Raw genomic sequence first — 27809 nt, 5'->3', positions numbered from 1 at the left:
AGAAATATGTTAACAAATGGGCTTAAAAAAAAACATGTATTCCTTGCTTTGCTGATAAAGATTATCTAATAGAAGAGTAACAATTTAGGTATCAGTACTAGTCATACTGCCATGCAAGCTGATGGCAGCCTCACTAGTGCTGTGCCATGAGAAAAGCACTAGGTACACTCTGTAAAGTGGTTGATGTCAAGGAGGGCATTCAGCTTTCAAAACCATGCCAAAGCAGATATTGGAGCTTGGTGTAGTCCTCAGACCAATCAAATTTTATCAAATTGTGTAATCTACAGCAGCATAAAAGATGGTCATTAAACTATGAGGATGATAGTGAAATGAAAAATTAAAATAAATTCGTATTTAACTAATATATCTATATGGATAAAATCATAATCTCTCAGGAGTTTAAAAGAATTAATATCTTTTAAAAAAAATCAAATCAGAAAACTAAATCTTATTAAATATAAAACCTTCTGAAATGCATGAGAAAATAATAAATTAAAGAGAGAGAGAGAGAGAGAAAAAAAGAGACTATGTCATTTTTAGTTTTTCTTTTTTTTTTTAATATCTCAACTTCCTAATGATCCGAAAGATAGAAGCTGCTTCTTATAATCATCATCATCAGTGTCCTAACATCTACTTTTCCCTGCTTGCATGGGTCAGATAGAATTTGTCAAGGAAGATTTTCTATAGCCAGATGCCTTTCCTGTCACCAAACCTTAACTGTTTCCAAGCAAGATATTTCCCCATGACTGGACATGATTTCATGGATGACTGGAAATAAGGGACTTCACTTTACATGACAATGACACTTACTTATAGCTATCATGAATGTCATGTTAAGAGGGCACAAATACACATGAGTGCACACACACACACATATGCATTGAGCTTCATTCAGTTTCCATCTTATCAAATCCACTCACAAGGTTTTGTTCACCCTCAGACTACAATGGAAGACACTTGCTCAACATGCCACATAGTGGGACTGAACCCGAAACAATGTGGTTGGGAAACAAACTTTTTAACCATACAGCCATGCCTGCATATACAATATCAAATGGTTATTGTTATCAAGGTTGGCAGTTCCCAATCACACTTAGGATACTGTTATAATCTTTGCTTAATGTTATCAGCCAGTTAAATTAATCTGTTTCCAAAGTGATCATAACAACAGGTTTTCAGCGTACGTCTGAAAATAAATTCTATTGATGAATTTTTTTTTTAAAGCCCAGATCATAAGATGTAAATTAAACAACAAAAAAGTAAACATGAAAATAATTGAAATAAATTACGCTATGAGTTTCCCCACACCCAATCAATAAATATAATTTTTTTCCTTTCAATTATGTGATATTTTATAAAATTATGAATTAACTTAAATAATTAGTGTTAATTGTAATTATTGAGAAAATCAAATTTGAATAATCATAGTTATGAGGAATCTAAGCTGTAGTTACACCAGAGAATTGACTGGAAAAAAAAATCACATAATTTCTAATAAAGTTCACAAATGGAGATATTTAATAATCATAAAATGCTATAACAGAAAATTTTCTAAAACATAAATTTTTAAGAAAAAATATTAATCTAGTCTCAACATGAGAACTACCACATACCGTTTGACATAACAGTCCCTAGAGATTGCATTTTCAAACATTTTTTTGATTGTTTAACTTTTCCCCAAGTTTGATCATTTTATGAGTTTAGCTTCACCTGCCTCTAAAGCATTCATATGCACACACAAACTTTGGTATTCATCTACCAACAGACACCTAAAGGCATGCACAAAGCAGACTTTGATCAAATGTGAAATCAAGAAAAATGGACCCATATGTATTAAATCATTATCATCATCATTTTAACATCAACTCTGCCATGCTTGCATGGGTCAGACAGAATTCAATGAAGTAGATTTTCCATGAACGAATGCACTTCCTGTTGTCAACCTTCACCTGTTTTCAAGCAAGGTAATATTCCTTCTTGTCCAGAAGACTCTTATTAAGGAGAACACAAGCATACACACACATATACCAGGCTTCTTTCTGCCTGCCAAATCCACTCAAGACTTTGGTTAGCCTGGGGCTGTAGTAGAAGACAGTCGCCCAAGATGCTGGGCAGCAGGAATGAACCTAAAACTATGTGGATAGGGAGGTAAACTTGTTAACCATACAACCATGCAGACACCAAAAGCAAAAAAAATTACGATAAAAAATAATAAGTGAAATCCAAATACACATGTGAAAACTCATGTAGGAATTTGCATTAAAAAAAATCTGCTTTCTTTACAAATAACTCCGCTAGAGTCAACAAGTGAATGACAGTCTCTACAGTTGGTTGACTTGCTAGAAAATTAGCATCAAATTCACATGTTAAAAATTAAAATAATATAAGAGCATATTATTTCAAAATGCCCTGAACTAAAAAGAAAAAAACCAGTAAGATGGTCACAGCTGGATTGCCTTTGATCATGGGTCTGTTTTTGAAAGACCACAAAGATTAACTTTGCACCTCACTTCTTTAATTAAATCATATAGAATTTACAAACTGCCAAGAGAGAATCAGCGATAGATATTGCTTTTTCATAATGTTTGTTCGTGTGTGTGTGTGTGTGTGTGTGTGTGCGTGCGCGCGCACGCACACACACAGACACATAAAATTCATGGTGTAGGATATTTTAGTAGCTAATACATTTTTTCCCCCTTCCAAAATTCTCTGATCTTGAATAAACTTATGAGAGCATAAGAAAGAAAAAGAAAAGACATAAATCAATATCAAAAAAGTAACCATCACTCAAATGCTTAAAAGAAAAACAACAAAAACAATGTTTGTTAACAATGTAATCTTATCAAAGGTCTATAATCAATAAAATTTCAACATTTTAAGCTGATCAAAAATAAATTAATTTCACTATAATAAACAAAAAACAGATATTACAAAAAGACAGATTTAAAAGAATTAGAGGAATAAAATATTAAAATTTAAATTGAAGAAACAATTATTTTATTACCCATGCTTATAAAATAGGTACAAATAATTTGCTAAGGTTCATTCAAATGCTTACATGCCTTGTGATGGGAGTTTGATACCTTTATAATATACCTAGTTTTTCTCTCAACTCAGTTGGCCCTCTTCATTCAAATATACTAACATTAGACATTCAGGGGAGCACACTCACCTCATTTTCTTCTTTTCAGCTTTCACACATCTCCACATTCAATGCTTAAGGTTTGCTTTCATGCAACGTCATATTTCACACAGAAGTATCATACAGAATGCGACGAGCTGGCAGAAACGTTAGCACGCCGGGCGAAATGCTTAGCGGTATTTCGTCTGCTGCTACGTTCTGAGTTCAAATTCCACCGAGGTCGACTTTGCCTTTCATCCTTTCAAGGTCGATTAAATAAGTACCAGTTGCGCACTGGGGTCGATGTAATCGACTTAATCCTTTTGTCTGTCCTTGTTTGTCCCCTCTATGTTTAGCCCCTTGTGGGCAACAAAGTAATAAGAAATAAGAAGTATCATACAATCTACCCTTAACTTGGAGAGATAATCCTCTTGTAACTATTTTCACCCAGGCTTACTCTGGTTACTATTCTTTCGAGACAGCCCCCTACCTACACTATTAGTTAGGCCATCTAGGAAACAGGAAGCTACCAACTACTTCTATGGAAATTTCTAAGCATTTGAAAGAATTTATTTTACAAGTGCTCATACTGCTAACCACACCTGTACAACATCCGCCAAATATAAAGTTTGCCTTCTTGGTCAGCCTGCCTTTTCTTTGATCACAGTAGCCTGCTTATGATCCCACTATACTTTTCATGCATCCATAATTTGTGATCGGTACACTATATACAATTCCTACCTACCACTTTTCTGTATATCAAGCACGGTCAGTTCTCTGAGGATGGCAGAATCCTCATTTGAGTAACCGTCACCCAAATTCTTCCTTACTAACAAGAACTGAGCATAAACTAAAAGATCCATTATAAAGAACATAAATGTTACTTTATAAACTATACATGGGGGTGCTGAAAAGTTCGTGGTTTTGGGTAAAAGAAAATACAGGAGGATCAGTTAATAATGATTTTATTGAAGACTAGCAGAAATACCCGGCGTTGCCTGGGTTAGAGAGAATAATGAAATCTAAAAACGCCGTCTAGACTACGCATCATCTTTATATATAGAGATGTATATATACACACACGCACCCAAACACACGTATATATATGTATATCAATATAAATATATGAAAGTCAATGAAGTTTCGTAAAAGAAGGTGATCATGTACATACTTTCTTGCTGTTGTGATTATAACACCTCATTGTAAACTATGTTTCTTGTTTTCCCTTGTAGAGCATATACAAATAGGTTTTTTTGTTGCTGCCCACTCTTGAGCAGCCAACATACAGTTGTCCATGTGAGAAGCAGGGCTCTTCCAAGAGAAGACCAGCTACAGACAGTGTTTGACCCTGATATTTGTTTATGGACATAGCAAAAGTCACACGAAGGGGGAATTGTAGTCTTCTGAATGTAAAAGGAATGTCTGCTCCTGATGGAGTAAGAGGAATTCTTGGAATAAAGACGTCATCCCCTTTTGCACATCCAGAAAGAATGGTAGCCTCGATAACGTGTGACATCATTTTCTAAATAATGCTCATCTGTTATGTTCGGGTTAAAATTTCATCAACATCAAAAATATATGAATTTTCATGGGAGTTATGCAAAGAATATAATTTCCAAATTTCATAAAGATCCATTCAGTACTTTTGACGTAGTTTTGGATAAGAAAACAAATGACTAATGTGTGTGTTTGTGTGCATGTGTACGTGTGTGTGATGGGTGTATATATGTATAGATATCTGTATGCATGTATATATGTATATATGTGTACATATTACATGTACATCTATATATATATATATATATATATATATACATCTACACATATGTATACATATACATGTATGTATAGATCTATATATATATACATATACATATACATCTCTCTCTGAAAGTATCTGTCATTACAGTATCGAAATGGTGTACATATACATGTATATGTATACATATACATCTCTCTCTCTCTCTCTTTCTCTCTCTGTGAAAGTATCTGTCACTACAGTATCGAAATGTGATTGTTTCAGTTAGTGGAATAGTTTCATTTTTAAAGTGAAAGTATTTGACATGAGTGTTTTTGTTTCACTTTTGACACGTAATACTTAAATAGGAGGAGATATTATGTTGCCGTGTGCTCGAACTCTGCAAGAAGTTAATAATTTTTTTTGACTAAAACACAACTGGAACCCTAAGTAAGGCATGTGTAAAATTTGAATGAAATTGGTTGCGTAGTTCTCGAGTTTTAGGGATTCACACACACAGACAGACAGACAGACCGACAGACAGACAGACAGACCGACAGACAGACAGACAGACATTCTCATTTTTATATATATAGATATTCCCCTCTCAGATTCACACACTTCTTGAAGTGGTCCAGTTTTCCTAAGCTCTGTAAAAGAACTCGGAAAGTTGGGCCTCCAACCAGGCCTTTCACAATACTCTTAAAGCCAGGAAACTTTCAGCACCCCCTCGTAAAACTTCCAACATTAATATATTATATCCATTTATTGTCAACATTCATTTTTTTTAACAGTTCATCATCATTATTGTTTTAACATCCTTTGCCTGCATGGTTTGGATAGAAATTTGTTGGGGGCAGATTTTTCTATGGTTGGATGCTCTTCATGTTGTCCACCCTGTTCTATATCCAAGGGAATACTTTACTCATGGTCAGACATGTTTCCATGAAAGATTTGAAAAGGGCCTTGCTTGTATGACAATTATCATGTGAAAACACAGATACAAACCCACACTGGCACCTACATGAACACACATTTACAGATACTTGTACACACACACATAATGGGTTTCTTTCACTTTCCATCAACCCATTTACAAGGTTTGGGTCAGACTGGCGCTAAGGCTGAAGACACTTATACAAAGTATCATGCAGCGAGACTGAACCTAAAACCACATGGATGGGAAATAAACTTCTTGACCACACAGTAGTGCCTGCACCTGCATTTTTTCCCTTCCTTTCATGTTTATATATGGAAACAAAATGTAATCCATCACCTAAAAGTGATTCAAAGGAAAACATTTTTTGGTTACTCTTGCTTTGAGTGTTTACACCATTCAAATATATTCAGCAAGACATCAATACTACTTCATAACTCTAATTAGCAAGACAGCTAGCTCTGTCAAAGAATATAATGAAGAAATATCTAACAAATACATAAATAATTGAAGAACTGTTAAAAAGCTTTTTATAAGTAAAAAAAGAAAGAAATATGTCAATAAGTAACACAAAACAGGAGACAAGCTTGCAATCCATTAATAGTATAGATGGAAAAAAGGAATCTTGTGCGATCAAACGGGTTCTGGACAAGAAAGCAAATGTTTCCCAAACAACTGTAAATTAAAATGTAATGTTTCTCTTTATAGAAGAGAAAAAAATTTTTTCCATGCATTTAAAAAGATCACTGTTTGTTTAATTTATACAAAAAGCAAGATAGAAATTCATCAAAGGAAATAGCATCTAAATATTAGCAGTTCAAATGTTCAATATGAAAAGAAAAGCTTTCCAGAATGCTGGCTCCAGAATTTTTATCACAATATCACAAACAGATGACATAGTAGTAGGCAGACGTAGATGCTACCATCATCGGTTTAATGTCCACTTTTCTGAGTTCACATGGGGAGGACAGAATTTATTGAGGTGGATCTTATACAGCCAGATGCCTTTCCTGTTGCCAGCACTTGACTGTTTCCCAGTAGGACAATGCTTCCTCATGGCTGGACATGTTTCTATAGAAGATTGTAAAGGAAGGACACTGCCTGTATGATGGTCACATTCACTCACAACAATCACACAATGTCAAGACAAAAAGACACCAACTCACACATAAATACATACATTTACTATGGGCTTCTTTGAGTTTCCGTCTACTAAATCCACTCATAAAGCCTTGGTCAGCTTGGGGCTATAACAAGAAGAAACTTACCCGAGGTGCTACACAGTGGGACTGAACCTGGAACCATGTGATCAGGAAGCAAATTTGGTAATGTAATATTCTGACTTCAATCTTTTTTTTTTTTTACTCAGCAAGCCTTGTCATTTATGACTCAGCTCTCAGATAATACTGACATCAGTGATAATTTGAAGTTATTTCAAATTACTATAAACCTTGTGCATAGTGAAAATAACTGGATGTAATTGATCCATGACCTCCACCACTAAAATTAATGGTCACTGTTCCAAACACTACCATCACTATCTTGCAAATTATCTTATTTAATCTGAAGAGGAGGTGGAGCAGTACCCATTTCAGGTCTCTTTAAACTCGAAATGTTGAGAAGCCTACAATTCCATTTAAATTATTGTCATGGAGTAGCAGAAAGAAAAATATTAGTGAGACAGATATCTGGAAGAATGGCTGGGTAGATATAAGGATTGATAGAACAGTACATTCATTTTACACATGCTTTTCAATGCTAGCATGGTTTAGAAGAATATATAGATTATTGAGGTACTGTTTTACAGGCAAGATGTTATCTTGTTATTTCAGGTAAAGGATCTCTTATTGTACATGTCTTCCAAAACACAAGACATATAGACGATTGGTCAATAGTGAAATGATAGCAAATTTCACTGCCTATATATCTACTAAATATAAATAGTATATGTGTGTGTGTGTGTATATATACACACACATCCAAATATATACACACATAATAGGCTTCAAACAGTTTCCATCTACTAAATTTGCTGATATGCATTGGTTGGCCTGGGGCTACAAGACACTTGTCCATGTTGTCATACAGTAGGACTGAATACAAGTCCACTTGATTGACCTGTGATCTCCTTTATCATACAGTCATGCCAACACCTAAGGATATAATCAACAATGCTGCAACAATGGCCATATTGGTATACAGAAACAGAGAGTGGGTAAAACCAAATACTGAGAAAGAAAGCAGTTGTAAATGTTAGTTCTCTAACATTTGGCCATATACATTAAAAACTGATTTTTCTGTTTTTTTAGTTCATTCCATGAGTTATGATTCACTCAGCTAATTCAAACCACAACTTAAACCATCAATCAAAGATAGTTGGTAACTAAATGCCTCTCCAAATACTGGATATTTCTATAACTGAATATCAGTTGTTGAAAGGAATTCTCCCTACCACCCACTTTTTTTTTTTCTCATTAACCATATGGCTTTGCTTGTGCCTACAGTCTAAATAAAGAACTTCGTTTAACAACTGCATGGTTCCAAATTCAATCTTACTCCACAATTTGACAATATCTTGGACAAGTGTCTGCTACTGTGGTCTAATGTTGATCAATGTGGGTTAAATTTGGTAGATGGAAACTGTACAGAGGCCCATCTTGTAATATCTACATATATTTGTGATTTTGTTTATATGTTTACTGGTGTACTGAGTTGCATCCAGTTATATGTGTAAAAAGAACAAAACATAAAAGGTACCAGAATGAAATGTGTTCTGGAGTCGAACCTTTGACAGGGTGGTAGTAGGAGACCAGTCAGTTGGTGAACACAATTTCTTATAGAGAAAGGTGGCAGAAAGCTGCACCAAGCATTAGAGTGGTGCTCCAGTATGGCCACAGCCTACAGATAGAAACCAATAAAAACAAAGACAGCTAAATTTAATTTTAAGTATTTGAACTTGTTTCAATTATTCCTATGAAATATTTCATGAATTTAGGTTAAATTCTCAAATTAAGTGTTCAATAGACACGAGAACATGTAATTAATTAATTGTAAGACAGAAATCAAAAATGAATATTACAGAGAAATCTAATACAAGAGACTACTTTTTAGCTAAGTAAACAGGTTAAGTAATGTTCCTTGCCTAAGGGAAATACAACAGAAATTCATCAACAAAGTGTCACTGTATCCCATTCTAATCAGGTGCTGGTAAATACAAAATATAGGACAGCAATAGAATAAGAATCAGATAATCTCACATATACATAGATTAGATTTCACAAAGACACTAAATTAGATTTCACAAAAACACTAATTACATTATAACAGTTACTTCTGTTTAATATCTTAATAAAACGAAAGGCCAAATTATTTTAATTGCAAAAGTTTGCAAAATATACTTTCATTTTTACTTTGTTCTACATCAACCCTTCCCATATCAACAAGCCTCTGCTTCTTTAAAACTTATTGTTTTAAAGCAATCCAAAATAAAACTTTCTGCCCAAATTTCATATTCTGAATACCATCTACCGTCCTCCTGGTTCTATGATACAAACTTAATGTTTTAAAGTGATCTACATTAAAACATTCCATCAAAATTTCATGTTAATTTTGTGTTTGAAGCACCAGCTTAATAGTGACAAAGTTATTTTACTAAACTCATCAATATTTTCAAACTTTGGTAACTAAATGCCTCTCCAAATACTGGATATTTCTATAAATCATTTCCAAAGAAATATGGTAACAAAAGAGTTAATTACTGAGACTTTATTTCCAGATTTGGGTCCAATTTTTTCCACTAACCTTTTCAAGGACCCTTTTTTATTTTGAACACTGAATATCTTTTGGAAAAAAAACATCTAACCAAACAGAGACTGGATAGTAGTGTTTTTGTAATTACTGATATCATCAGAAAAAGAGAAGTACAAGGGCATTGCTGGAGAGCTAAGTAATAAACCATTAGTGATACAATCCTATGAAGATTCCAACATGACTATACATAGGCTGCCTGTCTAGCAAAATATTTCATTGACCAGACAGGATTATACTTCACTGACCTACTGATTGCTATGCAAGATCAGAGCAGGTGCCATGGTTAATTCAGGCAAATCCAAATAAGCTCAATCAGACGATGATCATCAATCAAATATGGTAAATCCATTCTAAGGATTTATCATCTAATTTCTCATTTCTGCTACTCAAATAACAGTTGTTTGAAAAAGCATCTCCAAATGTGTATCCAACATAACTATTGTTAGCTAAATAAACTAAGAAATGGAAAAATAAAACATATAAATTAAGTCCTATGGGAGTTTGAATGTAAAATTACAAATTCAAATTGAGGTAGATGAAATTTAAGTTCAGAATCAACATCTGAGAATTTATTCATTCATTTGGTGGAAAAGAATTTTCATGCCAAACATAGAACACTTTGTAAAATGTTGTTTAAATTAAATTTAGATATAACCTGGTTTACTTCAATTCAATAACACAATTGAGCAAAATTTTGTAATAAGTATCCCTTGAAGCCCCATACCTCAAGGAAAAGGATACAAAAGCTGGGAGCAAAAATGTTTAAAAAAAAAAAGTGAAAAATAAAATTTAAAATTTCCAGCGGAAAACAAAGAGAAAAAAACTACCTTTTACATTTTCTATGAGATAAGGCCTTCAGGAAATTAGTCCAAAACTCCAGCCAAAATTAAACCTCAGGAACAATTCACTCACATGTTAGAGAGAGAATATCAAACATTTAAATTCTGTAATTCTTTACCTTAGTGACTCATATATTAAGATACTTTGCTTTCTGAAGACAAGTAAAAAAATGGGGTCTTTGAGACAGTACACAAAAAACTTTGACTCCAGATCATCAGTTTAAGTATCAACAATTTTATCAAAGGTCATAAAGTAAAAAGAATATTAAAAAAATAACTATAAAAGTAAATCAGGAAAATCTTGCATTCATTAAAAGACTAAAACACTAAACAACACTAACTCAACAAATGATTATTTTAAAAGAAATAAATTCAATTTGATATGTAAATACCTCATTTTTTAAGGTTAAAGCATTGTTTAGATGTAAATTTTTAGTGAATGTAATAAGAAAAATTATATTAAATTAAACAAATCATCATCATTTAGCATCTACTTTCCATGCTAGCATGGGTTAGTTTGACTGAACTGGTAAGCTGGAGGGCTACACCAGGTTCCAATCTGATTTGGCATGGCTTCTACAGCTGGATGCCCTTCCTAATGTCAACCACTACAAGAGTGTAATGGGTGCTTCTTATGTACCAGTTATGTGACACCAGCATTGGTCACGACTACAATTTCACTTGGTTTGACAGGTCTTCTCAAGCACAGCATATCGCCAAAAGTCTTGGTTGCTTATCATTGCCTCCATGAGGCCCAATTTATGAAGGGTGCTTTTTGCGTGCCATCGGCATGGATGCTAGTTATGTGATGCCAGCATTGGCCACGATAATGCTGTTAATAAGTAAAAGATTCATCCCTACAGAATTTTTTATGAAAAGATGTATTGCAGAGGAAGTTGGGGGTGGTGGAGTGATTTAGTTCAAAATCCAAACGCCCAATTTTTTTTAATGTTGTTCTTGGAGACAGAGTTGCTTCACAGAAGCCCATAAATCTAATTTGATTATTTTCAGTTCAGAACATTTGAATTAGTATCTGTGAAATTGAAAATTTTAATGAATTAGATTACAATTTACATTAATTTTGAACTGGAGTCAGTACATTTTTACCGATTCAAACTCCAGGAACCCAATAATTGCTTTCAACTCAATCTCCAACAGTTTTGAGTGAAACACTTTATCTTCCAAAATATGGAAGCTAAGAACAAAGATAAAATCTAAATTTCAAATTTAGCAACACATCTTTTTGAACAATGTGTTGTTTGCTTGAGTTTGGTTATATTCAAAGAATTTTCTGTTATCGTTAAAATGTATGATTAAATATGAAATATGAAGGTTTCAAACACTTAGTTGTACTCCATATGCTTAATTGAAAATTTATTATAGAATTATATATTTCTCATTTAATCATCCAATTTAATACTTTTCTCGTAGATCATTCATTATTTGTTTATATATTATTATTGTTTTCTGTGTAAATGAGACACCCATTATGATCTCAATGTGATTCCTTTCAATTATTTGGAATATACTGTGTAAAATATATAAGACTTAGTGGAGCCTAGCATTAGATTCAGAGTGGTTCATTTCAGTTATTCTCTAAGGTATTGTCTTATTCGGTTCAAATATTGATTGTGTATTATTCACTTGATATTTTCTAAACAGGTGCAGTTCACCTACAACTAAGATAAGAACACTGGCTTAGAAGTAAATAAAAGAAGAAATGAGAAACACGCAAAACATCTATACCATTTTATAGAGTAAAAAGCAATAAACAGACATAACAATGTTCAAATAAAACAAAAAGCTTATCACATAATTTCATAAACAGAAATCTTTTATAGAAGTACTTCTGCTAATAGCAGAGTGCATCCTGATGGTACTCGATAGAGAAGTCTATCAGTACCACAATAATATCTATGATGGTAGACAATATTTCAGAGTGATCATACAGAGCATACACCCACCACCACCACCACCACTTTAATGTCAACTTTTCTATTCCTGCATGTGTCAGACAGAAATCTTTGAGGAAGATTTTTTTTATAACCAGAGACGTTTCACATCAGTAACATTCAATTAATCTTAGAAGTCTTGAACAACAGCATAGACACTGCCTTGTCTCCCCTGACAAAGCAATTAAACTCTATCAATAAAAACCATTGGGCTGGAAAAACCGGAATTAAACACACAAATATGGGCTTTTGTGTACTAGATGACATACATAGGCTTAAACATGACTGTGTGGTTAAGAAATTTGTTTTGCAGCCATATGGTTACATGTTCAGTCCTACTGCATAGCATCTTTGGCAAGTCTCTTCTACTATAGCTCCAGGTCATTCAATTGTTTTCAAGAAGGTTCTTTTTTTCTGCATGGCCAAACATGTTTCCAGAGAAAACTGGAAACAAACAACACCAGTTGATTAATGATGCTCATGTACAACTCAAGAGTGATGTCAAAACAAAGAGACATACACTCTCTCTCTCTCTCTCTCTCTCTCTCTCACACACACACACACCTTTTATCATTATCTTTAACTTGTTTCAGTCATCAGACACTGCCTTGAAGGGTTTAAACAAATCAACCTTAGTGATTTTTAATTTTTTTGCTTAAAGTCTGGTACTTATTTTATCAGTCTCTTTTTGTTACACAGCTAAGTTACAGGAATGTAAACAAACTAACACCGATTGTCAAGTGGAGTTGGTGGGGAGGGACAAACAAAGACACACATACACATATAGCACAGGTTTCTTTCCATTTCCATCAACTAGTTCCACTCACAAAGCTTTGGTTGACCTGGGGCTATAGTAGAAGAGACCTGCCAAAGGTGCTATGCAGTAGGACTGAACATATAGCCATATGGCTGCAAGACAAATTTCTTAACCACAGTCATGTTTAAGCCTATGTATGTCATCTAATAAACGAAAGCCCATATTTGTGTGTTTAATTCCATTTTTTCCAGCCCAATGGTTTTTATTGATAGAGTTTAATTGCTTGGTCAGGGGAGACGAGACAGTGTCTATGCTGTTGTTCAAGATTTCTAAGATTAATAGGAAGAAGTTGTTTCAAGACCAGAGACCTAGCCTGAATGCTTAGGCCTAGCTGATGGTGTTAAAGCAGGTAATAAGGATGAGCTTATTTTGTATAGTGCCCAGGTGCACTACAACTCAGCAAAGATTAAAAACAGGGACAGAGAGCAGCAATGAGTCAAGTGAAGAAAGACAGCAATAGACTAAAAAGCAAATGCATGGCACACCAAGCAAAACAAAAACAAAAAAGTGGACAATAAATGAGCCATGAAGAGGAGAGGTTGCATAGAAACATCAGGAAGGAGAAACTTTCAGATGCTTCTGGATTATTAGACTTCATTATACAAAACAGCAATTTAATTACTACAGAAAGCTTTGTGAGCAAAAGAAAAGACTAGTTGATTAATATAGAGCCACAGCAAGCAAAAGCAATAACTATATCACCACTGATGAAGCCTAATAGTGCACAAAAATTTAGAAACTTCTCCTTTGCCTGTTCAGCTAAAGAATTCTATTAGTTAATTCCTGACAGTTTTCATAATCACTACATGAAACCTTTACTATCATTATTTCCCAAGATGCCATACAGTGGGGGTGGTATTGAACCTGAAACCATGTAGATGTGAAGTGAACTTCTTAACTGACAGACAAATTGATATAAAGAACTACTTTGTATTGAGTATCCTTTTCAGAATGATCACCCATCTATGACTGCAGATTAATTCAATGACGTTTAACTGAGGTTTCTGTGAATGGAACAAAGTAATATCTCCAACACTCAAGGATTTATTTGTGTGTTGCTCTTTATTACAGACATAATAAAATTTGAAAATTTGCAAGATAATAATAATAATCTATTTTGGGCCAGGATTAATAAATAAAAAAAAGTATAAAAAACCAGACAGTACCAGGGACTGAACTTATTTCCTTGTGCTCCACCTTCCTCAATACAACAACAGCATCAGTTGAGAAGTTTTGTCTCGTAACTTATTTGTAGACCTCAATGCTGCTGGCACTATGTAAAAAGCACTCAAACCATGCTGTAAAGTGGTTTTTTGTTAGGAAGAGTCTTTAACCATAGAAACCATGCCAAAGCCGACAGCAGAGATTGGTGCAGTCTTCTGACTTGCCAGCTCCTAACAAACTATCCAATCCATGTCAGCATGAAAAACAGATCTTAAATAATGAGGATGATTTGTCTATTGCAATAGATTTTATTAACTATTTTAAAATAATTTTGCATACAATTTCATTAAGTATTACATACTGAAAAATTAAAAGACAACATAACCAGTATCTCAAAATAAATTACAGAAATGATTCAATATAGCAAAAAGTTTGTTGCTAATTCAATAAGCAAAGTTAACTAACTATTCCATCCGATAAATTTTTCATCAATGAAAATCAAAACTCACGTTTCCATTAATCAAAACTGATTATTCATTTTGCAGAACTATTAAGAAGGATATTTATGCTTAGCTGAACATGTTTAAGCATGGAGATGTTACAAACCATTTCCTGTTCACTAAGCATCCAGATGCTGGTAAACAAACAACCAAAATCAAACAAGTGGAAGGGGGTTTTAAGAAGATCCTAATGAACAAGAAGCAAAATCTCTACATCTGATTAAAATATACTTATGAAATCTGACAGCAGATGCTTTCTGCAGTGATTTAATATGCTGTGTCAACTGAGGAATGAAATACAAGATTTAAATTGAGCACAAGATAAAATAATTCAGAATTATATTTTTAATATAATTTTAGTTAAAATACAAAATGTACAAAATTAAAAATATATTAGCAAATGTCAATACAAATACATAGCTTGTTAGACAAACTTTAGTTATAGAAATCGAATGCATCACTAATAGATATGAAACATACATTATTACATAAGATAGAAAGTTAAGTAGAGTATTTAAAAATTATTGTTAGAAAACTTTTCAACAAAATTAAAGGAAAAAAAATACAAGAACTTTTTTCCTTAATCACCCATTTAAAAAAAAATGAAAAACTTTGAAGACAAGACTACTGGAATATAATTAAACATTATTCAATGATGAACCAATTGAGCTATAAACTAATTGCAGAACAAAAAAGTTAAAATATTAATATTGATATAACAAGGAATGTAAATAGAATTGAAATTACTGGTTTGGACCAGACTGAATCTAACCTGAAGAACATGGTTTTCATATATAGATCTATACATAGAATCACTCATACACATGTGTGTGAGTAATTACATACATCTATACACATATACATACATATATATGTCTGTGTGTATGGGCGAACTGGATAGACAAGAGTAATAGTAATGATGTACCTTGATCAAGGATACAATGCATTGTCCATTTCAGGAATTGAACTCACAACATAAGTTCAACACCCTAACCACTAGGTCACACACCTTCATGAATGCATGTGTATATACATTATATTTCATCATCAGATTAAAATCCACTTTTCCATACTTGCATAGTTTGAGAAATTTTCTAGGGCTGGATGCCCTTCCTGTCACAAATCCTCACCTGTTTCCAAGTAAAGGTAATATTTCCCCAACACCAGAAATGTTTGCATGGAAAACTGGAAACAAGGGACGCTGCTTGTTTGACAGTGTTACTTGTTTACAATTATATATATATATATATATATATATATATATATATATATATATATGGTAGGCTTCAGCTTCCATTTACCAAATCCACTCACACGGATTTGGTAGACTAGGGCCCAAGGAGACACTTGCTCAAGATCCTATGCAGTGGGATTGAACCTGAAACCATATAGTTGTGAAGTGACCTTCTGAACTGACAGACAAATTGACATAGATATAAAGAACAGCTTTGTATTGAATATCATTTTCAGAACGATCGTCCATCTAAGGCCGCATGTTGATTCAATGGTGCTTGACTGAGGTTTCTGTGAATGGAACAAAGTAATATCTCCAACACTCAATGATTTATGTGTTGTCCTTTATTACACAAACACAATAAAATTTGAAAATTTTCAATATAATAACAATAATAATATCAGTTACATAAATATCAACAGAAACATAACCTTGCTTCAGCATGTGACTAAGCAAAAGAGTTAAACAAGAGATAGAGTAAAAGCACTATATATATTTAAAGGCAGTAACATTTCTTTACTTCTTTATAAGATATCTGACATAGATCATTTTTCGCAACAAACAACATTGATTTGTAGAAGTTTTATCTGACAACTATAAGAACTGAGAATACTTATTGATTGCTTTTAAAACATTAATTGATATATGAAGTAGAGTTAACCTGTTTGATGTAAAAAATACGAGACCTTTTAAACTTTAGCTGAATTATCATTCTTCAAAGACATATTGCTTATTAATATTAGTTTCAAAGCTTCTAACAGCCATATGCAAGTATAACATTTACACATTCTTTACCAAATAGCAAAGTTCACTGGAAATTAGGAAAGTAAATTTCTTAAAGCAATATATGGATAGAATGTGTAAATCAATCCATATTCAGCCAGTGGGAAGACAAGAGCCATTAAATTAAGTGATTAAATGCTTAACTTGAATATTCTAACAACAATAAATCTATATGCAGAAAGTAATGTGGATTTCATGAGGATTTCATAGTGAAGAAACTTGAGCTTTTCCATATACAGAATATTGCACATAGAATTAATGATTTTGCAAGTCTTTGGAAACATTGATTCATCTGCTGTAGGTAATCTCAATTTGTTGACATAACAGTGTCAGCTACCAATATATAATGTAGATGCTGGTCATATAACACACACCAGAACAGCAAAAAACCTCCTAGATTCATTATTCTTGATAAACAAGTCAACAGGAAATTCATGGTGTGCATCGATTCAGACCATGGGGGTAACTGAAGAAAAGAAAAATTATTAAAAGGTAAAATACCAGCTATATGAAGACACTATTAGTACCAGCCTAACTCAACTAGCACAGCACCAATGACTGTGTAAAATACAGGAGATTCTGCTGTTGTAGTCTGTATTTATGTACATACATATATACGCACGTGGGTGTTTATAATTACAATTGAGACATAATCTTAAAGATAAATATTGTTCAACAGTAACCATAGAGAAAGAGAAAGAGAAAGAAAGAAAAAGAAAGAAAGAAGCAATGGAAATTAAGAAATTATGGGATTTGTAGAAAATTTAGTTGATGGAAAGAATTAAGTGTATGTATAATTCAATATGTATAAAATAAATGGAAAACTGCGTAGCTATTATAAAAATTTTAACAATAAGTACTTGTGAAGAATTTCAGTATCAAACTGATTGTATTCGCAGTTATAAATAGAATCAGTCAACAGATCATGAATAGATAACATTAGTACAAAGACAGAAAAGAGTAAAAGGGGGGAAAAAAAAAGATAAACATCTATAACTAAATCTCTTTTCAAATGAAATTTAGAAAGAAAAAATGTATAAAGATTGAATAAAACTATTATATTCATTCATATAAAATGCCTATTTTTTGATAGAACATTTAACATCTTTCTCTCAGGATATATATGTGTGTGTATGTGTGTAACACTTGAAAGATGGAAACAATAGGCAACATAGTCAACATATCAATATATATAAGCAATAAAGTAATGAGACAAAATTTAAAAACTGATATGAACTAATCAATGAATACTATTTTCAAGACTCAAAGCGAAGGAAAATTAAAATAGACCTCCCACACACATAAAACTGGAGCATTTACTATCATAACCAATCCAATGTTTTTAGATAAGCAAAGCATGGAATGGTTTTACCAATCCTTATTTCTCAATTTTTAATAAGGTTTCCAGGGGCCACTTTAGGATTTTTGCCTTGTAAAGTTACAAGGCAATTAACATTAGTGCTTGTGCCATAGAAAAAAAAGCACAGGTACATTCTGTAGAGTGATTGATGTTAGGAAGTGCATCCAGCCATAGAAATTATGCCAAAGAATAAGATATTGGTACAAGTAGCAATCTTCTGATTCACCAGACAGTCAAGCTGTCCCACTAGATGCCAGCAGAGAAGCATGATGTCCTATATAGTAAATTATCAGTAGAATATGGCAAAGTATATTATCCTTTTGCTGGTTTCTATCACTGCTGTGGCCATGTTGGGGCTCTACTTGAATACAAAGATGATTACATCAACCTGATTTATAGAGTCGTATTTCATGAGAATAACTTACAAAAGATACATTCCAGTGCAAAAAAGAACATGTGCTTACATGAGTACATATGCACCCCTAGTTATAATCTGTATCCTAATGGATTTTAATAGGAATAAAGTAAATGGAAAAAAAATGGAAGAAGGAAGAAAACTGCAGTATCAGCAAGTGGCATTTTGAATGATACTCAACACAACATTGTATAATATATTCAATGTTGCATTGAATATATTATCATCCAAAGAACACATTATTCAAAAAATGTTTACTGTGAATAATTTACAATAAAAGAAAATATTTAAATGTGATAATAAATTATTGCTAAACTGGTAATAACAAAGACAAAAAAATATTGGTCAGTATTGGTTATAAATCTAAAATGCAAATTTAATGATATGCCAAATAATGAAATGTAATGTTTGCAAAACTATTCCTCCCATATATATTTCTACAATTTTTTTTTTTTTTTGCATTTATTTTCAAGTACCATGTAGGTTGATATTACTTGCTCTAAAGATCGAATACAAGAATATGAATTACTTATAAATCTCCTAAGAGGAATTAATTTATGAAACAAAACATTTGCATAGAGAATCTTATGTCACACGACCCAATCATTAACATGAACATATGTTAAGTTTATGTTACAATAATATTTTTCTAGGTTCAATTCTGATATAAGGTACCCAGAGAAAGTATCTTTCATCATAACCTTGTGACTGAAATCAAGTAGATGGAAACCTGTTGAACATGCTGTATTGAATATGCTTAGGACTGTTTCTATAGTAACAGAGCTAAAGTATGCAGAGTGAAGCTGCTTGACAGAGTTTTACCTTGAAATCTGTTGCACATGCACACTAAGTTATAACATCCTTGTTCATTTCCATTGCTTATAGCAATGCTTGGAAGTGTGTAGAGCATTGCTGTCTAACCATACCAGAGGTTCCAACAGTGACCATGGCAAAGGAAAATGTGTGTGTGTGCACGTGCACACATGCATATAGTCATGTCTTGAAGGTTATTACAGCCCGGAATCTTTTCAAAAATAAAATCCTACTTGAAAGGAACAAGATTTCAAAACCTTGAGGAAATCCAAGAGAATGCAAGTAGGCAGCTACTCACTATCCTCCAAAAAATTCCAGAAATGCTTCCGTCAATGGAAATGACTATGAATAAAGTGTGTGGCTTCAGAAGGAGATTAAATGCTGGACTGATAGGTGTTGTAGTTTCCACTTTTATACTATCAGTCCCTATACTTTCTGATCAGACATCATATACTTTGATGTGCTGCTTCTTACTGCGGCAATGCCAGTATGGGAAACAGACATTTGCTGCTGCTGCTGCTGCTGCTGCTGATGATGCTGATGCTGATGATGATGATGATGATGATGATGATGATGATGATGATGATGATGAACTGATCAGCTGAAATTTGTAAAATCTTACAACAGGTAATAGAAAGGAGAAACTAACTTTAAAATTTCTTATTATGCAGAAATATATCATTTAAAAAGTCTTGAAGTTATTGTCATTGTTTTAACATCTATTTTTCCATAACAACATGGGCTACAATACTGAATATCCTTCCATGTCACAATCCTGTGTAATCTCTGTGAGGTAAATAAGATTTGATGTAATTACTTTATTTTAAATCTTCTTAGGTCTGATTCTACATTTGGTAATTCCTACTACTAACATTCCAGTCAATGCATTTTTTTTTTTATGTCAAGTGATTTCAAAGACAGTCAAAAGTTTATATAAATACTAATATGTGTGTATATATAGGTGCCGGCATGGCTGTGTGATAAGAAGCTTGCTTCCCAAACACATGGTTTCTGGTTCAGTCCCACAGTATGGCACCTTGGGCAAATATCATCTACTATAGCCTCAGGCCAACCAAAGCCTTGTGAGTGGATTTGGTAGATAGAAACTGAAAGAAGCCTGTTGTGTGTTTGTTCCCTGCCACCACCACTTGACAACTGGTGCTGATGTGTTTACATCTCCATAACTTAGCTATTCAGCAAAATCTATTACTTTGAATAAGTACCAGGCTTTAAAAAAATGTATATTCGACTAAAATCTCTTCAAGGCAGCACCCCAGCATGGCTGTAGTCTAACGATTGAAACATGTAAAAGATAAAAGAAAGAACTAGATGTTCAACCATTACTAAATAGGATCACAGAATAAGAGTACATTGTTTTCCCGCTCTCTTCCATGCGACTGGTAAATAGAAAATATTAAAAACAGCAATGAAAATACAATGTTCACAATGCTTTAAGCGTTAACATTTTTTATACCAACCTATCTAAGATTGTCCCTTTTCTGACAAAATCATGTCAAATGTACATTCCAAAACACCGGCTTAACAATATTAGATTTATTTTGCTAAATACTTCATTATTTTCAAAATGAATTGCATCAAAGGCAGTGCTGTTTCCACAGAAATATTGCAACAAAAGGGTTAAACATCGACTGTTATAGTTATTCACCTATATTGGTCAATGCAAATGGAATAGTTTTAAAGATAGCACCATAAAAAATAAAAAAAATTTTAAATAAATGAAATAAAGCACTACTCATATCAAGACACCCCCCCCCCCCCCACACACACACACACCGCCTGTCACTTCCAGCCAACAAGGCCACAAGTCCTGATGATGTTCAATTACTTAAAAACAAAGCACCATAAAGCTAGTCCTTATATCTCCCAATCTCACACCACTTTACCCAGTTCTTCCTCTATTTGTCCCTTTCCTCCTCAGAATCTCGGAATGTAATCGCTTTGTAATTTCCTCTCTACAGGCGTCAACCTGCAGCTGATGAAGAGGAGCATTATAACACGGTCAAAATCCACGCCAAACCATTGAAAGCACAAACAAAAACAAAAATAAATAAATAACACTTTGACATTGTGAACATGGGTAATGAAAATGACGGACTTAAGATGTTCGAAAAGAAATTACTATAGTTAACAGAGCATTTCCTTCTGTATCTAAATAGATTAGCTAATCCGTTAGGAATTAATATAATAAAATCATCAGAAATGCTAAACTAACGAGAGATGGAAGCACCCATTATATCAGCTTGTTGAGTCACATGCTCAAACGTTGTTATGAAGCCATAGGCACAAAAAAGGCAAGTCCTAAAAATATATGGAGAAAATCAATATTTACGAACAGAGCATATACTCTTGGGATGAGATTTACTAGAAATAGACTTAACATGGATGTTGAATTCTTATCGTTATCCTGCAGACTATTGGAAGAAATATTGTTAACGATCTACAAATTGATACGCCTTATGGTAATGTAGTGATATAATAATAAAAAGGGACAGCATGATCAATTAATATAATGAATAGCTGAAGGAGAGAAAACTTGCTTGAGGCGGAATTATACACTGTGACATCAAAAGAAAAAAAAAAAAAGAAGACCCTTCACTTTATATATTATGTGTGCGCGTGTGTGTAACTCCTTTACAACGTCCTCGAACAGCCACTTGTGAGAATATTTAATGCAGTCTTATATTCACAAGATCAAAACTATAACCGTTTAATATACAAGTGCTAGGCTCGCACAAGACCCTTTTGTTTGTTGATCGTTATAGAAATATTAATCATTAGAAACATATTCATTAATCAATATAGTCTAGAATGCCAGACTGGGTTGTTCGAATATCTATATTATTCTATTCAACAGTTTCGTGAAGAAATGATCTTTGATTCTGAATACCAATTAGTGAACCAAATCTACAGAAAGTTCCACTACAACGCTTTTTTTTTTTTAGCCAAACATTGCCTGAATAGACAAGTTTTGAAACTAAATAATAAGCAATGAAGGATAGAAAAGGTTTATTACGTTAAGCAACGGTGCATTTCAAACAAGAAAACAAATTATATTCTTGTTAACATTAGAATACACAATACAAAGAAAAAAATGAATCATAAAAAAAAAAAAACTAATGGGTGAAAGAAAAGTCAACATTGATACGTTTATGAAACTTTTTTTCTTTCTCTTTCTTGAAATTATTCAAAATAATATAAATTCACGAGGAGGAGAAATATATTTTCAAAATATGCGAAAAATCGATTTATGTATGTATGTAACTATATTACAAGAAGCGATATTGAAAATGCTTCATAAAAGTGAAATAGAGATTTTTTTTTTTTTACTTTTTGAAGTAGAACTAGTTATATAATTCTTCAATAGGGCCATTGAATTAATCTAGTAAACACAATATCAGCTGAACTTTGGAGGAGTTGTCCACTTGAGATAAATTTCCTATATATATATATATATGTATATATATATATATATATATATATATATATATATATATATATATATATATATATATATATATATATAAAATGAATATCTTGCCTCAGTTCCATAAATGACATCACTACAGAAAAGAAAAACGTGCAGCGATTGCTACGCAAAATACCCTGGGAACATAAAGAAAAAGATCATCTGAAGATGTTAATGCCAAAGGTAAATAAATTTTAGAAGGAAGTTACAAAAGCTTTCATAATAGTTAAATTAAAATAGATACAAAGTTTGATAAAAATGTAGTAATAATAATACGATGGGCTTAAAAATAATTCAATTTTAGAAGGCATGAAATTAAATCAACGAAACGTCGACATCAACATACGGAGATTTGTATCATATTTTGATCAGCACACATGTGTTCTCTCAGCCTCGAGGGCACCTGAGTTGATTGTGGTTGGTGTTGTATTGAAATCACAATGACGACTACAACTACTACTACTAGTAGTAGTCGTGATAACACTGCAAGTAGTAGTAATCAGTTTCAATTCTAGTTGAAATGCCTTAGCTCATAGTCACATGTATTTCCGGGGAAAAAAATACTTTATAAACACAGCCTTGTGAAGAAACAATTATTATTATTGTTGTTGTTGTTGTTGTTGTTGTTGGGTTTGTTTTTAATGTGACTCTCGTAAAGGACAAATTCTGGCACTTTACATTCTGAATTCAAATACCTTCAAAGTCTACTGTGCCTTTCTTCCTTTCCGGGGTCGATGAAATAAGTACCAGTTTATGTAATCGACTCATCCCATCCCACCAAAATTTCAGTTATTATTAGTTGCAGAAATGAAAGCTTAGCGGTATTCTGGCTTTTTATGTTCTGAGTTCAAATTCCGCCTAAGTCGACTTTGCCTTTCACCTTTTCGAGGTCGATAAAATAAAGTACCAATTGAACATTAAAGTGGATGTGATCAGCTTACTCCCTTCCCTAAAATTGCTGACCTTCTACCAAAATTTGAAACCATTATTGATTGCAAAGAAAAAAAGTTTATTATTTAAGCATAAAAATCGCAAATGTATTTGTGGTGGAGACCAATAAAAAGGTATTTGTTTGGCAGGTGCGAAAGATTTTTTTCCTTTTTTTAAGATTGCATGTAACTGATGATCTTAACACCAGCTAATAAGCTTATTTTTGATTAGACAAGACACAAATTTAAGCGAACAGATGACAAAAAAATAGAACGTTATGATGTCCATACGTAATTCTGTGGGGATCAGTAGTGTAAAGAAGAAAAAAACATGCTACTAATAAAACAAGGTCGCTGTCTCGATTCCAAATACTTTAGTTTCTTTTAAGTAGGGACGAAGGCCCAATGTACTCGATGAAAGGAAATGGTCGGTTGAATCGATCAAAGTGAATATCTGATACAAATTTATCAGCCCTGAAATTAATTTGAATTCAAAATAACGAGAAAAATAAATAGCCTTGGTTTTCTTTATTGTTTCTGCCACTTCATTGACCTTGAATTTGCGAGGCCACGAAACAGCTTCTACGTGATCGCTAGACCTGCTGGAAACAACAGAGATTCCCCCTCAAAAGGACGGATACATAGGCTAAATGAAATAATTAAAACCAAAAGAAAGAACGGGTGATGATGGTTGGAGTACCGCTGAACACCGGTCTTTTCAGTTCGGGCTGATCTGGTGCTAAAATCAACTTCATTGATTAGGGATGACTTGAGCCTAAAGTTAATCAACACACCGAAAATTAAAATACGCAGATCGAATTATATCGAGAATATGTTTTAAATTTTTTTTTTTTCTATTACAAAAATGTGTATTCAATGTCCCATCAATTATCATCGTCACAGTTAAAATTGAAAAAAATTGTCCAACACAGTGATCAGCCTCCAAGGTAGATATTTGAACTTCCCACTGAACAATAAACAAATCAGACCAGCAATATAAAAAGTAAGCCGGATATAATCCATTTCGAACAAATTAAGCTAAACTATACGTGATTATTATTACTATTGACAGGTGGAGTACGTATATTTCGGCCTCAAAGATGGCATACTTCGAAATGAACAGTCCCTCACATGTACTTTCGTGTAATAAGCGACTTGGGAAACCTAAGGCTGAGTATAACATTTAAAGCATTAAGAACCGCATTATTATTTTTTACAAATCCGACGCATCTGGAGATTGATTTAAATTATAATAAAAATATTCTTAACTATGTACGACATTACATTTACCTGCCCTCATTCAATAAAATACTTTAATCTTCTATTCACATGTCAATGTTTAGACCTAGATCAGGTTTAACCTGATAGCAGTTTTCTCCTTTGTCACGGACCCATGACCATAAATGTTTTATTCTCGATTTTTATCTGCTTATATATTGTAAATTTACTGTAATTCTGTGGTCAGATCACACTACTTTATTTGTACTTTAATTTATCAACTAATTTCACTTTAGTGTGATTGCAACACAACGTACGTATAGAGTCATGACTAAATAAAGCAAGGCATTTTAGCCTTCGCTTAGACAATGATTTTTGCTAACTCAGAACTTATTAATATCATTTATATATGTAATTTAGATTCATTGAATGCAGGATTAAATTTTAAGTGGCAACCTTGGTAAATTTTCAGATTAACACCCGCACGATTTTCACTAGGGTGGGAATTCCGTCCTTAACCCTAACACCCTAGTGAAAATCGTGCGGGTGTTAATCTGAAAATTTACAGCAACCTTAAATAATATAGCAATATCAACAAAAACCAGAACTTTAACCATATTACATACAATCAACACAAAAAGCCATAATAATCTGTGTACATATTTTTCCAACAAAACAAATGTCACTCCAAAGGTAACAACGATCTGCAGAGATAATAATTTCAAATGACCAATTTTGTAATAACTGTCTTTTTAACAGCCTAAACGACAATGTTTCACAATCGCAATTAAACTGCTTTAATTTTAGGCGCAAGACCAACAACCACGAGGAAAGTTGATGCCACCGTCCGCAGTACTTGAACTCAGAACGTAAAGAAATACTGTAAGATTCCCTAGCAATTCTGCAAACTCACTACTCTGTATAACAATTTTTAATTTCAGCACAAAGCCAGCAATTGTGAGTGGATGGGGGTCCATCAATGTAATCAACCGCGGTACTTCACTAACACTATATTTTATCGACCCTGAAAGGAATATGAATTCAGAACGTAAAGAGTCGGAGGGAATGACTTTCTTATGATTCTGTCAATCCACATCCACCTACCTATATAATAATAGTCTAATTGAGGCACAAAGCTAGTAATTTTTGAGGGAATGGGGTTAGTCGATGCCATAGACCTCGGCACTTTACAGCTACTTTGTCTTATCAACCGGAGGGATGAAATGAAAGTTGATCTCAGCCTGATTCGAACTCAGAATGGAAACAGGTATTGTCTGTTGCATAACAATGTGATGCGAACACCGTCTCCATATACGAGTGATGAAAGAGTTTCAGATTTTTAGGATTTTAATGTGTAACTTTGACGGTGAGGATGGAATTGATCACTTTTCTACTCGGCTACATGAAAAGGAATCGGTCAAACTAGCCATTACCTCCTTTCCCACTACTAGGTTCATGAATTTTTCCAGTTCACTTCTCCCTATTATTCTTTCTGGGCTTTGTCCCTCGGATTTTGCGGTTATAAAACCAAATGGATCCAGTATCAAACAGAATTAAATGACTGGAAAATTTCTTTAAATCGTAGAAATATACTGTAGAGAAGAAATACGTGACATCTTAATTTTGTAACCCTTACAGGGTTTTATAGCTTCGATACCGAAACAAATTACAAGTACATTCCATAACAATTGATATTATATTTTGGTGGTATAAAATATTCAGCGTCACCGTCTTTCTGGTTAAAAGGAATTCGTCAAAAAGAAAAATAACCGGATGGGCGATGTCTAAGTGTAAAATCATGTTAAGAGGTTCATAGCACAGCCCTTCCAATATTAGTTTTAGTGTAAGGAAACCTACAAGTGTCAGGCCGTGATCAAAGGAAAACTTGTAAAAGAAGAACCGGGAAACTTTACACAAGCAAAATTGCAATAATTATTAAAACAAATAATCGATTAAAATTTAAAATACTTTATCAGGAGGGGTGATATGACTGACTTTTGGCGGTGTCAGTGTTTTTTGTCCGCACCCTAAACTGTTATTTAAACTACATATTTTTTTTAAAGATTTCTTTATTTACAACATTATGTACTTTAAGGACTCACGCGAAAATCTTTTTTGAATTAGTACTTGAATTTCCAAAGTTTAAAAGAATGAATTTTGAAAAATATGTCAATAAATAGCGAAGCAGTAACTTTATATTGCCAATAAGAAAGAAAAAAAATTGAGGCTCAGTGGTGCAAAAGTCTAAAAGTCAACTAAAAACTCTTCGTAAATATGAAATAATCTCATCAAAATGCATTCATAACATGAAATTATCTTGTTATACAACAGTAAATACGATCGTTCGAAAATAAAGACAAATACTTTCAATTAAATGGAAATAAAAGCAACAAATGATTGTACCTCTAAGAATCGGGGCAGGAAATTCGTCATTGATCTTGTTTCCATATTAATGATGATCAGATTAAAAATCAAAGATTGTTTCTGTTAACTTGATAAATAAATGGCGCTAGTCCAAAGTCGTACTCTGCTTAAGTTACCTCGTTTCATCTAGAGTATTCCAGTTTTTATATTTCCCTTTCACTTTTTTTTATTATGTTAGCGAGGAAGTCTTTATGTAGACACTCGATGTACTAAAAATAGCAGCGAAACTGCCCCCAAAACATACCCTACATTAGATATATACATCATC

General features: G+C 33.2%; 1 protein-coding gene across 15 annotated transcripts in view; it reads right to left on the bottom strand.

Moving 5' to 3' along the window:
• Positions 1–27809, bottom strand: part of LOC106881649 (transient receptor potential cation channel subfamily M member 3) — a 701312-nt gene that overhangs the window by 350403 nt on the left and 323100 nt on the right. Inside the window, exon 1 of one of the 15 annotated variants that reach the window (XM_089357694.1) lies at positions 27521–27667. The exons of 12 other annotated variants lie outside the window; for them this stretch is intronic. In XM_089357694.1, the coding sequence (XP_089213820.1) occupies positions 27521–27565 (45 nt within the window). In that variant the 5' untranslated portion in view covers positions 27566–27667. Of the gene's footprint in view, positions 1–23316; positions 23440–27520; positions 27668–27809 lie in introns of those variants that run through there. 2 more of the 15 variants (XM_089357695.1, XM_089357697.1) reach the window with 2 other exon arrangements.

This window comes from Octopus bimaculoides, chromosome 9, assembly GCF_046866305.1.
Source record: "Octopus bimaculoides isolate indiv1 chromosome 9, ASM4686630v1, whole genome shotgun sequence".
NCBI classification, from domain to species: domain Eukaryota; kingdom Metazoa; phylum Mollusca; class Cephalopoda; order Octopoda; family Octopodidae; genus Octopus; species Octopus bimaculoides.
This window is presented reverse-complemented; position numbering and strand designations above follow the sequence as displayed.